We start from the raw sequence: 18,864 nt of genomic DNA, 5'->3' as shown, positions 1-18,864 counted from the left end.
TTGGATACAAACTGCTGATTCCTCAAATAGCTGATATTTTATTGAATTAGATATGTTCAGCACTCCCTTACTGTACAATTACATTGCTGACTCTCAACAGTAAGTAAATTTTACCTGTACAATTAATCTGTTGTGATTTTTGACCACAACCTGAGCAATGCACATAAATCAAAAGGCCTTAGTTAACTTGCTCTAACAAAAGTAATCCCATAATATGGTTAGCTATTGGGAAAGTTATCCATTCTTGCTTCAGTGGCATTCAAATTAATAAACCCTCTCTACTCATGTCAATTATTATTAATTTCAACAAAATATATCTATTTTTGTATTGTTTGTTTATCCCACAATGTTCTCCTTTATTTCATAGTTGTTTGACAAAATCATATTTCATCATGTATCCATAACTCAGGCTGGCCTGGCCAATATACAAGCCATTTGTGTGCATTCACTCCATCACTGCTATTCATGTACACCTATGTTGCTGTCAATATTGTAGTTTGGTTTAGGCTTCCATGATTTTCAAACTGAAATTGGTTGGTGAGACTGATATGAATGATGCTCAGTTTAAACATCTGTATTTTAATATCTGCAAGAAAAATATGTACAGAAAGGGATTTCGAGCATTTGAAATTTTGGTATTGAAGGATTGGGAAGTAATTTGTGTGGGGTTTGGAGATATATATATATATGGATATATATATATATATATATATATATATATATATATATAACACAGTATGGATGACAAGAGGCAATAGATAAGAGATTTAAGTGGAGGAGGTATGCATCTAGTTAGTTTTGAGAAGCAGAAGCCCTTATTGCAGCAATAATGGAATTAAACAGAATAAGGCAATCTGTTGAATGCAGTTGCATACAGTTAAATATGTTTGTGTGTGTAGCAGCATAATTGTCTTAGATGTAGGCCTACTTAAACTTTGTTGCTGACCCTGAGCAGAAAGATCTGGGAAGCAGATCTTATGTGAAAGATGATCTTGCCAAGAAAGATCATATTTTCATGTTTAGCATTTGTAGTAACTTTGAGGTTATTGTGTATTGGAACATCAACAACCACAAAATTGTGTTACAAAGATGTGGTTCCTTAGAAGAAAGCTGAAGGTATCTTATGCTGACAGTAATAAACAATGAGCTCCTTAGATGAGCAAAAAACCATTGGAAAGCTTCTCACTGACATAAGGAGCTTTGAGCATTTGGTGACAACTGAGAAACTGAAAAGAAGAAGCAGATAGAGGAGAAGATACTCAATGGCTTTACCAGTTGGCTTCAGGAAAACCATCCCAATTATGTTGTGTTGGGGTACTAGAGGGTATGGAGGTTCATGATTATTGTTATCTTAGACATGGTACATGGAGAACAAGATTGCTGCTTGCAGTGATTGTCAAAAAATATAAGATTGTCATATCTCACCCTACCATTGAATGTTTTCAAGGTCTCTGTTCATGAAAGAAGTGCAGGTTTCATATGGAGTGTTTAGATTGTTTTTCAATGTTTTATTCTTTATTTAATCATGCATCACTTAGTGCAACTGAAACTAGATTGATCAGACAATTGCATTTCCTTGTACTCAATATATTTGTGGCGTCTTGCCTGTATAGCAAATTTGTTTTTGCTTGTAGCAATAATGATTCATACAAACCTGTTTTAATTTCTCATTGAGACCTCTGTGCTTTAATGTCCTTGAATGCATCATTGTTATTCAATCTCATATCTTTCCTGTATAAAATCTATGGCTTTTATTCCTGTATATATATGAATAGGTGTAGTTACATATTTGTGCACACTGGCATATGCACATTGACAAATGCATCTATTAATATGCAACAGCATGCACACTGGCATTTTAGTTTTCACATAGACCTTTGGATATGCATATTTAAGCACTTTCTTTGCTCTATCTCCTTGGTTGTATTAACATTATCCATGAAAATGTGTGCATTTGTTGAACTATCCAACCTATTCAAGCATGAAATAGATGTAGAATAAATATAAAGATAATGGTAATTATTTAAAAGAAAACAATGATTAGAAAAGAGGAATACTGAGACAAGTAATTAAGCAAGTTGTTGCCAGAGACATAACAAAACATTGCTGTGAGCCAATAGTTCAATATCTTACTCACTTAGCTATTGTATTAATGATAATATTTTCTGGCATTTGCACGAAATCCACCATAATAATAATAATAATAATAATCATCTTAAATAGATATTTAATTGGGGAAGGTTTTATATGCAATTGACTTGATCTTGCCAGTATATAACATTGTTTTATTCTACCTTAGGTTGAAGCTGACCTAAGTAGAATGTAGTTATTGAATTAAATGTGGAGGAACTACTACTGTTAATAATAATCATTATCTGTAGTAGATGAGAGTTCCACAATTTCTTGCTGAACTAGCTGTGCAGATTTGTTTATAGTAATCAAATGTTTGTGCTGGACATTATCAGCTCACTCCCTCCATCAAACTGACATTGCCTGTACAGATGCACAATGTGTCATATATTAGATGCAGAGCTATGTGAAATGAAGAGGATTGCTCAAGAACACAATACCTTGGCCAGTCCAGGAATTGAAATCACGATATTGCAATTTTGAGTTTAACACCCTAACCACTAGGCCACAATAATAGTAATGATAATAATAATAATAATAATCCTTTCTATTAAAGTCACAGTGCCTGAACTTTTGGCTAGGTTGGGGCTGGTCAATTACATTGACCTCAGCGCTTGACTGGTACTTATTTTACCAACACTGAAAGGATGAAAAGCAATGTTGCCCTCAGTGGAATTTGAACTCAAAACAGACAGATAAAATGCTGCTAAGCATTTTGTCTGGTATGGCAACAATTCTGCCAGCTTGCCACCTTCAATACTAATAGTACTAATAAGAAGCTACATGGTGTTAATAATAATTTTCACACAGTGATGAGAAACAAATAGTTTAGTTTTAGTCATAGAATATCAGGGGCTATTTTGGTGTGTGATCTACAATTTAAAGGCATATTACTTTAGGTTACTTTTCAATTTCTAAAAACCCTTCAGATGTTACCTAAAGATTTTTACAATGCAATAAGCAATGAGATAAAGGCAGTTGTATCTTCATGAAAAAATGGCCTTTTAAATGATGCAGAAAATGTTGCACCATGTCATTGTTGTGGTGGAGAAATGCAGGAAGCTTGAAGAGAAGAGAAAAGTGGTGAAATTTTGCCAACTTTACGTTGCAAAACGGGCAGCTCTCAAACTTTTGTGATCTACGTGCTTATTTTAATTAGCATATTGTTTATTCTTGGTTTTTTATTATTTACTAAGACATAAGTGAAACATGGTTTTATTATTATTAAAATAGTAACAATTTTGAAAAAAACACATTAACAATGCTAAGTATGTACAAAAGAATTTATAAAAAATTTAGAAATTGCAAAGCAAACTAAAAAGTAACCGAAAGTAATTTCTCTTTAAATTGTAGATCACACACCAAAGTAGCACTGAATATTATTTTCATATCATCTGTGTAAAAATTTAAATAAAAGCATCCATGTCCTAATTCAAAGTTGTTAAATTAGCTTTAAGGTAGTGGAACATCAATACCAAAAATAGTCATAACTAAACATTAGCTCTTAAAAAGAAATGGTTGGCTGGTTGGCTCATAATCTCTGTACAAATCCACTGTAGCCATGGCTTTTATTTGTGCACAACAGAATAATTAGCTTATGTTAGTCATGAGCAATACAGCAACAACAATAATATTCCTTGCTACATTTTGTTATATTTATTTTGATTTTGTTTATTTCAATTATTGCTTATTTTTATTTAACTTTTGTTTGTGTGCGGTCAACTGGAAAATGGTGTTTGTCTGTTCTCTTGTAGATGGAGAGCTCAGCTGTGGTTAACCATGAACATTTAAATCAGATAGTGGACTATCAAACTCATTTCCGACTTAGAGAGAGCCAGACTAGATCATTTGCTGAAGACCTCAATGAGCGTGTGCTGTACTGGTCCGTGGGTCAGTCTTTAGTCATCTTAATCATCACAGTTGGGCAGGTGCTCATCATGAAGAGTTTCTTCACTGATAAAAGAGAGGTCAAGACGTAAGGCAGGGCAGAAAGCAAGAAAAACTACAAAGAGGTTATGAGATGCGGATCATGTTTATTTCACAACCTTACCTTTTTTAACTGGAAAGAAGAGAAAAAAACCCATCAAATATATATATAAACAACAAATATAATAAAGTAGGGATGGGGTCTATTATTAAAAAAAAAAAATTAATGAAAACCAGAAATTTGGACATTTTATCCAATCAGAAAACAGACATTGCAATTGATTTTTTTTTTTTTCTTTTGTGAGAAGATTTAAACTTTAATTATAGATGAAGCCAACCATATATTTCATTGTCAGATAAACAGAAAGACACTGGCTTATAGATTATACCAGTAGCTGCAAATAATTTCTTTTGCTTATATTTGCAAACTACAATTACTGCTGCAATTTAAAATTGTCTAGAATTCTAATTGATAACCTCTCCCATGAAAACGAACAACCTTTATCCATACAGCAACACCATCTTTCCCTTTGTCTTACTATGCCCTACTTGATAATAAACTCCTTTAAGTTAATCTTTTAATGAAGACAGTATTCAAAGGTTCAGTATTATTATTTTTTTTTTTGCTATTTCTGTGAAGTACATGAAATAGGAATATAATCCCTTCCTGCTCATCCTCCTATCAATTTTATACATTTCCTTGAAGAGCCATGAACTTACCCAGCTTTTCCCCTACCTCATAGCAAAATGAACTGTAGAAGTTGCCTGCTCATCTAAAGTGAGTGTGAAACTGAATGATAATCTATCCAGCCATCCAATTCCTTATCTTTATCTTTTTACCTCTACTGGCATTTGTTTATTATTGGTTATGTAGAATAAGAAAAAGAAAAGATGATTTTCAACAAGACCTAGGGTCTTAAAAAGTTTTTTTGTTTGTTTTCAGTTTAAAATTTCAAATGGATGATACTAAAATGTTTAAATAAATGAGCCAATCAAAGGGAAGAATAAATAGAATTAAAAATATTTTTAAATGTTAAAATTGAAATTCATTTTAACATAAAAACTAAATTGATTAAAAAAGTGAATTTTGATTTGAGTTGAAATTTTGATTTCAGTTTTTAAGTATTTTTTTTTCAGTTGATTTTAAAAAATTTTTCACTCATAATTCAAATTAAGATGGCTATGATAGTTTTATCATTTTGAAATTTGAACCAGTGAAAATAATTGAATTTGGTTGTATGTTTGTCTGTATTTTATGTCTTTGGGTATGTTGCATGAAAACCAGTATTTTTTATTATCATTTGGTGAATTGGCAGAATTCTTCAGAACATCAAACAAAATACCTTGCAGCAGTTAGTTATGGTCTTTTACACTCTGATTTGAAATCCTGCTAAAGTCAACTTTGCCTTTCATCCTTCTGGAGTCCATAAAAAAAATTTCTGGCCTTCTGACTACATCAGAAATTATTTTTATCACAAAAGACCAACAATTGGAAAGAGTGAAAAGAAAAGGTAGAGTTTCGGGCAAAATGCCTCACTGTATTTAGCTACCTCCTTTTACTCTTTGAATTCAGATTTTGTCAAAGCAATTTTATTGTTTATTTTGTTAAAGTCAATAATATAAGAAACAGTATTTTATAGTTGATTCAATTGAGTCAACTATGCTCCTCCTCTATAAGTTTATCCTTGTACCAGTATAAAACCCATCATGTTCTCATATATAAAGAGTTCAAATCCCATTAGAGTTGACTGTGTGTTTCATACTTTCAGAATCAATGAATATTTCATAATATGAATCAAGTTCTGGGGTAATTTAAATCAAATATTCCTCTCACTGTATATAAATGGCTGTGTGCTGATGGTTGAGTGTCAGAATTAGTAAAACACTGGATAGAATGCTTTACAGTGTATAATTATATCACTTTACATTCTGAGTTCAAACCCTGCTGAGGTTGATTCAGCTTTTCAACTTTTTGGACTTGATAAAATAGATATTTGAGTCAGTTGGATTGACAATACTTTCCAAATATTTGTGGCCTTATGCCTGTGTTACAAATCATTTTTATTATTTCAGTATTAAAACTGACTGCATTTATTCAGTCATGTAATATAATAGTTTGGAGAGAAGTAGTGAAATATAATAGTTTGAAATGTTCCAGCGTTTTATGATTATTAGGTGAGAGTGGCGAATCAACATTCATTGTCTTCGTGTATTTGGTTTCATTTCTGTACTTTCAGAATTTAAATTTCTCTGTAGTTTACTTCATTTTTCATCTCTCTCTCTCTCTTTCTTTCAGTTTAATAGAGTTGTAGTAGTAATAAAGTTGATTCAACTGTCTACATCCCTTCACCGTTGTGAAAGTTGGTCTTGTTTTTATTTATATGAAATTATTGGGTAGTATATACAGTATTATATGTGTAGTATTTCTAAGTGTTATTTTTCTTGTTACTAAATCCAAGTTTTGTCTTGTTTGTTTTTCCCTTTTATTTCCACGATGATCAATAAAATTACACCAATGTTACAGTGGGGTTCATGCATTTATAATCAATAACTCTGTAACAAAAATTAGCTTTGTGATTAAGAAATCTTTATCATCTTCATTCTCATAAGTTTTGTAATTGTCATAATTATTGTAAATTGGTAGAGCCAAGCTATGCCTTTCATTATATAGTTTTATCTGTCTACATTGAATTTAATTCTCCATACACTCAATCTGTAAGCACTAGATGTAAACTGAGGTTGAGATAGTTTACTGAACAATTACTTTGTATGTGTGTGTGTGTCTTTGATTCATAATTTTTAATTATTTTTAATGAACAAATCTACCACTAAATTAGGGTGTTATGATCTCTGAGTTACAAAGCAGTGAAAGAGTTTGTGAGTTCCGTTTTCAGACTGACTCTGCCAACCTTAGTTGAATTACTCTGGGGTAAACTTTTATTAAAAGATGAGTTTCAGTTCATTTTTTTTTTTTTTTGCATATTTTATATTTGAAACTGAAAACATTTTGGAGTTAGTCTGAGAATGTCAATGTCCATAACCTTTGTATGTTCCACATTTTCATTTATGAAAACATCCAAGTATTATGGTAAGTTGGAGCTAGAGTAATTCAAACTCAAATCAAAATTCAACAATGAAACTTTAAAGATTGAATATTTTTTTATTTTACTTCATATCAATATTTTTCATTTTGTATTTGATATGGCTTTAGTTTAAATTTTTTTCTAACATGATTCTCTTTTGGTTTATAAAAAAATGCTTTTATCAATTTGATATTTTATATAGAACATTTAAAAAAAAAAAAAAAAAAGTACTGAAATTACCATCTGGTTTGATTATTTTAATTGGAAATAATTTGTAAATTTTTTTTTTTCAAAATAAGCAGACTAGTGAATTGTTGATATATTAAGATTTTCTTTGAATTCATTGTAAATTTTGTAAACATTTTTTTTATAACCTAAGAATTTTTTTTTTTTTTTTTTTTTTTTTTGTAATATTTCAAGATTTAAAAAATATTTTGATTGTTTTTGTCCAGAAATCAATAAATGAAATGTTTCTCTTTTGGCGAAAGTGTTAGTGTTTTTTTTTTTTTATATCATCAAAATATGAATTTTTATTTTACTTATTCATTGAGGTAAAATTTGAACTGTAATAAATTAGGCATGTGGTCTCTGAGAACAGTGCTATAAAAGTGGTTTCCAAAGTGAAACTGGCCCTCTTGGCCTAGGGTAGTCGGGATTGCTTAAACGGGTGTTATGGGTGATAGTATTTTGAAGAAGACAGGTGTTTTTTTTTTTGTTTTGCTTAACATTAAAAAAAGCCTGTTAATTTTTAATAGTATATAACCCATTATTCTGGGTAATATTAATTTCATGCCACAGTTGATGAGGTTGTTTTGGTATTATGTAGCATTGCATGGTTGTCTGATTTATCTCACAACCCACAACATATTTTCTTAAGCCTTGGGAGCCTTAAGCAAAACTTTGTTGAAAGTATTCAGTCCAAGTCTCTTGTCTGAAGATAACCTGATGTCTGTGGTGCAATGCTTCCTACTGCAGCAACCCATAAGTTGTTTCTTCCTCCCTCAACCACCAGTTTTGGTTATTTTATGAAAATCATTCTTCTAATTCATACAATTAAAATATATGATAAAGTTATGAAATTGTTTTTAACCTGCCTGAGACCACCTCTAGTTGTTTGACACAACTGCTTGCTTTAAAGTGTCTATATATAAATCAAAACTTTCCATCCCACTTTTATGTAAGAGTTTTCTTTGATTGTTAAAACATCTTAATATACCAGACAGTGAAAATATTCTTAAAATTAAGGCTACTAAAGTTAATCAGTCTTGCCATTAGATCTGAAATTTTGTGATAGCTGGCATGTAGTTTCTGTTCAATACTAAATTCATTGTACACACTTTTATCATTAACTGGACATCATACTGTAAGCCCCCCCCCCCAAAAAAAAAACCTCCAAGTGTTTATATATATAATACAATATATAAGCTCTGTGTGATCCATATCTATGAATTGACTTCAGTTTTCTTCCACATATTCCAAATTGTACTGGTAACACCCAGAGCATATATGCCATAAATTTTCAATATTGTATTACCTATATGAAGTCATACAGGGTTGGCCAAAAGTCACCTCACAGTAAATCAAAACCATTTAATTCCAAGATTTATTTATGTTTAACAACTGAATGAATTTAATAAAAGCATCTAAATATGAAACATCATGAAAATTGTTCAAACTGAAGTCCTTGAGCAATACATTTTTTTCCGTTTGAGTCGATGCAGAATTACAGATAATATTTATGGAATTTTGATTTACTGTCGGGTGACTTTTGGCTAACACTGTATATTACAAATAAGTACGAGACAAACTGATCGCTGTAGTGCCATTTTAAAGTTTTATTAAGTTGAGGATACTATTTTTCCTGTTATAATTAAATACAAGTAACAGGGCTGAGTTGACAGTTTCCCTTCAATACAGACCTTGGGTCTTTGCAAGAAACTGTACTTGTTATTATTTATTGCAGAATTGTTAGTGCATGAGACAAAATGGTTAGTAGCATTTCTTCCAGCTCTTTTACATTTTGAGTTCAGATTGTGCTACGGTCAACTTTGCTTTTCGTCTGTTTAGAAACAAAGTACCAGTCAAGTACTGGGGTTGATGTAATTGTTTAACCTCCATTCCCCTAAAACTATTGGCCTTCTTTCAAAATTAGAATTATATTACTGTCTGTCTTGAGCTCAAATCCTGCCACATTCAACTTTGCTTTTATTCCTCCAGGGTTGATAAACTACGGTACCAATCAAGTATTGGGCTGAGGTCAGTAACATGAAGTACATGTCAAGTACTCAAAATTTCTTGCTTAGTGCCTTTTAGGAACAATTATTATTATATTACTGGTTAAGGTAATATGTTCACAGATTGTTGCATACTGGACAAAATAACTTCCATAGTAATTCCAGTCTTGCCATCATTAATTTCATTTTAACATCTGGCATGGGTTGGATGGTTTGGTAGGATCCAGCAAGTCAAAGCATTGTGTTGAGCTCCAATGCTTGCTTTGGCATGGTTTCTTTGGTTGGATGCTCTTTGTAGCATCATATACCAGTAATATGTATGGATTGCTTAAAATCTTTTACATACTTCTATTGCAAAAACTTACTTTGATCACAGTCTAAAGTAATCATTTTCATCATTGTTTTAACAGTTAAAAGTGATTAAATAACAAAATTGAAGATGCATAGAATGAAATTACTTCAAACTTAGAAATGTAGTTGTTTTAATATGTTGATCTGAATGTATATAGAAAAAATTACAGCATTGGTAGTGATGGACTGAATAATTTCTCGGAATCTAATGTCATCCTTGCACATTATCAGTTTAAATCTTTCCAGGTTGACTTTGACTTACATCTCTCTGGGAATTTATAGAATAAGTACCATCACATACTGACTGTAACTATCATATTTAAGTATAGCTCCTTCAGCAAATTCGTGACTTTGTACTCTTGTAAGAATGTTCTCCAAGTCTAATTCCAAAGACAATGGGTAAGTTGATAAAAATCTTGAAAAACTGGATATACTGTCAAGAGAAGATATTCTTTGGCTATTTTTCAAAATTTTGACATTTGCATGTACTTTGGGATTTTTTTTTTTCTGTGGAGAACTGAATTTAATCCTTTCTTTCTGTGATACAAATTCTTTTTAAATGGATTTAAATTAAAACCTGTAAATATATATTCCAAATTTACTTTATATTCACGTTAATCTATATTCCAATCACCTAGTAATTAAAGTTATTCTAATGAATTTATTATTTCCAAAACTAATTAATTAAAACAAAAGTAGTCTATTTCAAAATCAGTATAGTAACAAAACAGTTATTGCTGTTTTAAATCAGGTTACTAACTTCATGCGCTCCACTTAAGCTCTATATTGTCATTAACTAGTGGAGAGCTACAGTTCACTTCTGAAAGCTGTAGGGATTATATTTTCTTCTTTTCATTAGCTTGCAGTTTTAGTCTCAGATTTGATTTGAAACAAAAGCTTACAATAAATTAACATTCCTTTTTATGTAAAAGTAAAATGTCTCAGTTACTTAATGTCATTGAAATCTGTAATTAGTTTTGACGTACTATCATACATGACAATAGTGGATTGGAAAAAAAAAATGCCATTATATGGTGGTTGGCAAAATTAGTAGTGCATGGATCAAAATCTTTTGTTATCTGGTTATGCCCCTTGCAATGGTTGATCTTCAACTTAGGATTTCAGTAGTGTTAGGGAGCCAGCCCAGCTGGAGGTTTATCATTATTCACATAATTCTGAAGAAACTAAAATTAAACACAGGATTTATGGATTTTTGTGGGCACAATTGCATACCTTGTTTTCCTATAGTGCTTATAGAGTCAATCAGCATGGGAAGACTTGCTCTTCTTCAAGCTCTACCTACATGGGAAGTTGATCTCGTCATGTACAGTTAGCTGCCAAGTTTACTTTGAACCTACTGATTATGGTGGCAAGTTGTGCCTATTTTGCTGTTTCAGCAAGGTAAATTTTACTTGAAAGCTAAATGTCATGATCATGGACACACTCAGTGCCATTGCTAGAATATAAACTGACAATCTTTGACCTGTTTGTCTAACATTATTAATAAACCATTCCTGTTTTTCTACAATTATTGTCGCTAATGCAAACTAAACAGAATCTTGTACCACAGATTCTTATATAAATGTACAGGTTCTCTGCTTACCTCTTATATGGTATTTTTTGGTTTGCCCCAAAGCCTGTTTCAACTAATTTGCACTGACACTACAGCTTTTTGACACATTTATTTTTGGCTGTCTTTAGGAAACTGTTAGTATCCATCTGTAGGATACTTGGGGATAGGGTTTAGTTATAGTGTTAACAAATTAAAAATGGCCTGTCTAAAGTGTACTGGTTTATTATAAACTGTTGTAGAGATGATCATCGTCTCTATGGTTACAATTCCATTTTGTTTTTCCACAAAATAGTAATGAATACTTGAAATTCATTTCTGTATTTTCTGGCATATAATTTGGTGTATATAGTGTAAACATTGTCATAACTATCTTTCCAAATCCTGCTGCATTTCACATAGTATTTTTGGTCTTCTAAAGTCATCTTATAAGTTGACCTGTCTAATTTGGTCTGGAAAATTTGATTTGTATGTCAGAAAATACAATGATTAAAAAGTCGGTTGATATTTTTGAAGAAATGATATGAAATGGATTATTAAATTTAATGATTTTAAAGTGACGTCATTTACAGTTTGTTCGTATTCAATAGACTTGATTTTTTTTTTTTTTCTGCTGGTCTATTGACAACTTGGTCATTAGTTCAACAACAGGTTGCATCCATGGGAAGGGGACTTGTCACAATGGTTTGGTTTTCTTGACTGATAAGATAATACTTTCTTCCTTTTTCAAATAAATAAAAGGGCCAAAAAACAACTAATAATGGATCTCACATATGAAAGCAAAATTGAGATGGAACCTCTACTAGACATAACAACCAAATCTTCATTCTGCAAATCATATTTTCAAACAGAAAAGGACATATTGTGTCATATCTTAAAGAAAATGAGGGGTTGGTCATAGTTGGATTCGCTTTCTTAAAAAAAAAACAAACCTATCTTCTCTTTTGGAACTGATCTGGAACTAAAGAAGAAAACAATAAAATGGAAAATAGAAAAATCAAAGAATAAAAAATAAAATGTGATAACCAAATTGCTTTAGGTTTCTATGTGCTTTGATAAAATGCTTCTATCACCAGGTGGTTAATTGTATTGATTTTTGGAAAATAGCCATGTTACACTTTGCAGGGAATACTGAAACATGAAGAATAAATCTCTGATCTCTCCACACATACATACACATAACTCAGAGTAATTTTTAAGAGCCAACAAAGGAGTGTTTATGCAGCTACTTGTCCTGCCAGAAACAGCAGTCAAATCTTCCTCAAACAACAGCCTGTTATTTGGATAAAGGAAGACCATGTTGGATAATGTAGTTTTAGATACAGCATGTCTGAATAAAAGTCATGACTTGAGTGCCTTTAATCATAGGTCTGCTGGACCAAGCCTTACCATGTGGCCAGGGGCTAAATTGTAGTAACAATAAATGTCTTTTTAAAATTTCTTTATTCTCATATGAGGCTTTTTGGGAATTTGTAACTCTTTCTACTAACAAGGTATAGTATAGAACTCGGGTCATACTGGACAAGGGCTGTTGGTAAGATGTTTATGAAAATTTTAACACTTCTATCATTTTCCCTCTCCCCAATTGATGAACTCTTCTTGCAATAACTGGTAATAAATAACTGTCCAGTCATCATTGCAGTAATACTTATCTTCTTTGTTACTATTGTAGGGTGCTGTATGCTCAACTGTTAGAATTGCAGGATTTTTTTTAATATCAGGAACTGCATTGTTTAATAATAATATCCTTCATTTAAGATGGTAGGTTGTAAATTTGAGGGATAATTGGCTACTGTTTCCAGCAAGTTGAGTGACCCAAGTGGTAGCTCCTTTATTAAACAACAAGACCAGCTGATATACATTGACAGCATCTTACATGGAGGAGGGAATATTTTTAATATCAAGGCAGACTAGATGATATAAACATTTGTTCGAAACAACTCTTTCCCTTCCATTCTTTTAAACTTTCTATTTCATTCTTTTAGAAAGGTGGTAATTAGTGTCAGAGGCAGTGTGAGGTATGAATTACTTAGGTAGTATGTGACAGGTGATGAGAAAGGCTAGCAGTTGTTTTGGTTACATATATAGATATACTTACTTTAGTTTCATAAGACTAAGAATTCTGCTCTTCTGCTGAAATTCAGTTTAATTGATCATGCCTATTGTCAACATATTTGAGGCTTTATTTGAATATATCATCATCATCATCATTATTAGCCAGTATAGGATGATTGTTTTGGCACAGCTGACATTTTGATATGTCTCTTTACATTCTGAAATCAAAGCCATCAGGATCAACGTTTTATCCTTCTGAGCTCAATGAAATAAGCACCAGCTATTATTGGTGGTATAGAGTCAATCACACTACAAAATGCCTGATTAAATATGTTGTGATATTCAGTTCCATTCTGATTTGTTCTGAGTTCAAATTCTGCCTAAATTAATTTTTAACCGTCATCTCTTAGGAATGAAGGGTAATGTTTACCAGTGAAATTTAAATTCAAAGCATTTCTCTTAATTTGTGTTGCTCATGAAAAATTTAGGCTTTTATGTTAAATATATTCTCAAAGTTTCAACTTTCTTTTCAAGATGATACTCCATTTTTATCCTATTTTCTTATTTTCTGCTGCATCCATTTTAGTATAAAGGTTAGAGTATAACCACCAAATAATATACTATTTAAAATTCCACCAACTGTAAGCTCCTTATATTTTCTTTGTCTTGTTAAAAAAATATCCTAATCATTTTATTTTTGCTTAGATCAGTAAATTATTGGATAAATGCCTTGTGGCATTTGTTCCTGTTCTTTACATTTCAAGTTCAACTCCCACCAAGGTTGAATCTTTCATGCTTAACCTGTTGAAATATAAAGTCCTTTTTCTAATTAGTAGGGTTGATGAATTTTGACTAATTCTCTTCCCTGGTTTTGTACCTATAATAGAAAAAATTATTAAAGATTCATTATGATGTCAGAAAAAAATGTTTTGTGGTATTTGTTCTGGTTCTTTACATTCTGAGTTCATATCTCACTGAGGTCAGCTTTGCCTTTCATCCTTTCAGGCTGATAAAATAAAGGCACCAGTTAAGTACTGGGGTCAGTTTACTCGACTAAACCCTCTCTCAAAATTGCTGGACTGGGACCTACTTTGAAATTATTATTATTATAATGTCAGGGAGCTGGCAGAAGTGTTAGAGCTTAGAAATAACTGCTTTGATGCATTTGGTCCAACACTTAACATTCTGAGTTCAAATCCTGCCAAAGTCAACTTTGGCTTTCATCTTTTCAGATCAACAATATAAAGTACTAGTCAAGCTCTCTGCTCAATTGCATTAGCTAATTCCCTCTGCTCATTTATTGGTTATGTGCCTAAATCAGAAAAATTATTACTGTTATTATTATTAAGGCAGTGAATTTGGCAGAATTGTTAGCATGCTAGACAAAACGCTTAGGGGCATTTCATCCATCTTTACATTCTGAGTTCAAGTTCAGCCGTAGTTGACATTGCCTATTATCCTTTTGGGCTCCATGAAATACCAGTTGAGCCCGGGTGTTGATGTAACTGACTAGCCCTCTTCCCACAAAAAAATTTCAGGCTTTTCACATCCAGTAGAAAGGATTATTATTATATTATTCCTATTTGACTGTAGATGGCAGAAGCAGTAGACTATCAGACTAAATGCAATGCACCCTTTTTAACATTTTTGTCTCTTGTTCATCTTCTGCAGTTGACATGTATGTATTAAATTTGATTCAGTTAGCTATGTCTTTCTCTAGAAATTTATTGCCTTGTATCAAATGTGAGAAATTAACATAATTCATAATTGTTAATGTTACTTAACCCTTTTGTTACCATATTTATTTTGAGATGCTCTGTGTTTCAATTAATTTAAAATATAACAAAGAATTTAGTAAAATAACATAGTTATCATTAAGCTGGTGTTAGGAACATAAATTGCAACTAAGGTTTGGTGGAAGATTTTTATTCAAAACTTATGAAAACAAGACGTTTGTACTACAGAGCCATGGGCAGTTTCAGCTGATTGGTATCAAAAGGGTTAAAGGTGTACATGACTGAACCAGTAGAATATTAGATTAAATAGATTACAGCATTTAATATCATACTTTTCTGTAAGAGTTCAAAATTTTACAGAGATTGGCTTTAGCATCATTTTTTGTTTTTTATTCCTCTGCTGTGGATGAACTATGTATTAGTATCAGAAAGAAAAATTGATTATTGAGCAACAAATTCAAGCATGACTCTTATTTTCTGCCTTTAATATATTCTAATTGTTTCAGCTTGCTTTCTAACAAAAAAACAAAAAAAAAAAAAATCAATCTTTCTCTGCTTATCCTATTTGCTTGATTATCTTATTTTCAGTGATATTTATTTATTTTCGAATGAAGGTAAATGATAAAATTTGTCTAAAAGATTGTATTTATTTAATTAAACAGATACAAAATATTTATTAAAATGCATCATCATTTGGCATCCATTTTCCATGCTGGCATGGGTCAGACAGTTTCACTGGAACAGGCTAGTTGGAGAGTTGCACCAGGCTCCAGTCTGTTTTGGCTTGGTTTCTATGGCTAGATGCCCTTTCTAATGCCAACAAAATACCACTTCAGAAATTCTTTGAAGTTTTTTCATGACTTTATTTTTTACTAAATTACTGTGCTTATTTGTTTCAATTAATTCTGAATATAATCAAGAATTTGAAAGGCTTTGGTATAAAATATTTTCATTATTAAAGTGGTGTTTGGAACATAACTTTATATAACAATGGGAGATTTTATTTTAAATGGAAATGATCTTAATACAGACAATTTTGTATTATAAGATTGAAGACAACTTCAAGTGGGTGGGTATCAAAAGGGTTAATAAAATTATTTTGTTAAGCCTAGTGACTAATAGAATAACTACCAGGCTTAACGAAATTAGTACTGGCATTAATTTGTTCAATTAAAATTCTTCAAGGTGGTGCCCCAGCATGGCCACAGTCTAAATAAGTAAAAGAATAAAAGAAAAACCAGACAAGGGAGCTATGTTGTAGTTTGACTTGCTCAGTGTCTCAGCCAAATTTTTCCCTAACAAACACAATACTGGCTTTAAAATAGGTGATCTTACATAAGCCAGCAAGAGAGCTTCTGTGAAATCAACCTGCTCAATGTTACCACCAAATCTTCTCCACCATCAAACTCTTTAGTATATGTAACCCTCTTGTTACTATATTTTTGTTGAAATGCACTGCATTTGTTTCAATTGATTTTGAAAATAATGGAGTATTTAGTAAAATAACTTAGTCGTTATTGAGCTGGTGTTTGGAACATAAAATCAACATGAAATTTTGATGGGAGGTTTTAACTGAAATTGCTTTAAAATAAGAAGATTGCATCATAGAACCAAAGACAGTCTCAGGTAGTTTGGTATCAAAAGGGATTAAATGGAAGATCACATGAATCAGTAAAGGAGTTTCTCTAGTTGTTGCTATGAAATGCAGGTTAGCCTTGCTCAAGCAGGTTTACAGTACCTAGGTACTTGTTCAAATAACTAGGAATAGCCTATGGTACTTGTATCTGGTTGAGGGCATCCATATTATATACAACATGCAATCATTTTGTTGTGTAGAATGCAGTTTATGAGTCAGTGTATTGCATTCCTTCAGTTGTCCAGTCTTGAATAACTGCTATTAATGTTTAACCCCAAGTCAGCCCTGGTTGAGCAGACCTATGACCAAAGGTGTTCCAGCTATGATCAGCCAATCTTTTTTGTATATCTAGGACTATATTGGTTAGTGACTACTTTTTTTGAAATGGTTGGTTTGATTGGAAGAAATTTGGCCGTTATTTCTAGCATGTCAAGTAACCACATAATCTCCCTTGTTAGCTTGCTGGTATGAATGACTATAGCAAAGGAGAAGCATGCAAGGTGGACTTGTCCAAGTGTAACATTAGTTTCTTTTCAGTTGTTATGTAGTTGCTTGACTTGCTGCATATAGTGACTAAGTCTCTAGTAAACTTATTAACTTTAAATTCTGAACTATGATATGCAAGATCAATGAAGCAGTAAAATTTCCCTCTACAAAATTTAAAATGGTGATCATGTGATTGGGATTTTGGGTTGCATTCTGGAGAAATTTGAATTAAATTCTCTGCTAAATTTGATTGACTTTTTGCCATGCATTTATAAACTTTGTACACTAACAAAAAAAATCTGTTCAACTAAGTATTTTTAAGATAACAAGACAGTGTTTTAAAGTGTTATCATTGGGATGGAGTCTCTATGCAGTCACTAGGCCTATTAGCAATAACAGCCAAATCTCCTTCAAAATCATGTCCTACCATCTTAAAGAAAAGGAAATTAACATTGGTTACTATTTCTTGTAGGCCGAATAGCTAGTGACATGATATAACTGCATGTTAACTAACAGATTTTCTTCACTAAAGCATTGAATCTGTAAAATATAACTCTGGATTTCTGGTCTCCATTTTTGATTTAAGAATGTTCTTATATTGAGTGGTAGAACTGCAGAAACAGAACTTAGTATACTGAGTATGTGTGTTAATCTTTTTACTTGGCAGAAAGTTAGGAAGGAGTTGTGAGTTTTGTGCATGATGCTTATTAAAGGTTATAGTACTGCCATGAGACATTGAGGAAGCCACAGTTTGGTAAGTGGCATGCAATAAGGGAGCTCTGGTTTGATAAGTGGTAAACGTCACTCTCAGGTCTTTGTCATTTTCAGCTAATTGTATATGAAATTAAATGACAAAACAACAAGAATTTAGGCAATGAACTTCATTAGCCTAAAGCTGTTTCTGCTATAAGATGCATCTCTGAATACATGTGCACTACCTTCTAGCTTCCTCAGAGCTTCTAAAATGAAATGCTAGTAAATGCTTTCCCAAAGAACTCATTTGTGAGTGCACTGCATCCTGTAGCAGAGAATAGTTGTAAACTGATGAAATTCATTGCATAATTTCCTGTTCCTTTGTCACATTACACTTTGTACTCAACCAACACTTTATTCTGAAGCTAATGTAAATTTACTACTAATGTCAAATGATTAGTATCTCTCTCTCACACACACACAACACACACATTGTGACATTTACACTCAGTTTTGTATATATATTTTTAAATCTGATTTTAAGTGTCTTCTAAACACTTTCAAAACAATGTCATTAACACTTGTTTTATTGAGGACTTGTTATGAATTCCACCTAAAATATAATTTTCGTATTTTTTTCTTCTCTATCTTCAGATGGAGCAGACTTCAGTGAATACACATGCACAACTGAACACCATTGCTGACTATCAGACTCACTTCAAGCTGCGGGAGTCCAGTGGGCGAGCTTTTGCTGAGTTCCTGAATGAGAGAGTATTTTTTTGGTCTATATGTGAGACAGTGGCAGTGATTGTTGTTGGAATTGGCCAGATCATAGTTCTGCATAGCTTCTTCACAGACAAACGTCCAGCTAACACGATACAGTCATGATAGCTGCACTTAGGGCCTTACCCTAATACATGTATAATTACCTATAATATATATATATATATATATATATATATAT

The 18,864-nt window shown here is 32.0% G+C and overlaps 1 protein-coding gene across 2 annotated transcripts in view; it reads left to right on the top strand.

Annotated features, from left to right (window-relative positions):
- Positions 1-18,864, top strand: part of LOC115218859 (transmembrane emp24 domain-containing protein 7) — a 45,753-nt gene extending 26,889 nt beyond the window's left edge. Inside the window, exon 3 of one of the 2 annotated variants that reach the window (XM_029788809.2) lies at positions 18,555-18,864. In XM_029788809.2, coding sequence (XP_029644669.1) covers positions 18,555-18,788 — 234 coding nt within the window. In that variant the 3' untranslated portion in view covers positions 18,789-18,864. Of the gene's footprint in view, positions 1-3,884; positions 4,237-18,554 lie in introns of those variants that run through there. The other variant, XM_029788810.2, reaches the window with a different exon arrangement.

Source organism: Octopus sinensis, linkage group LG14, assembly GCF_006345805.1.
Source record: "Octopus sinensis linkage group LG14, ASM634580v1, whole genome shotgun sequence".
NCBI classification, from domain to species: domain Eukaryota; kingdom Metazoa; phylum Mollusca; class Cephalopoda; order Octopoda; family Octopodidae; genus Octopus; species Octopus sinensis.
The sequence above is the reverse complement of the archived record's forward strand: the minus strand, read 5'-3'. Positions and strand labels throughout refer to the sequence as shown.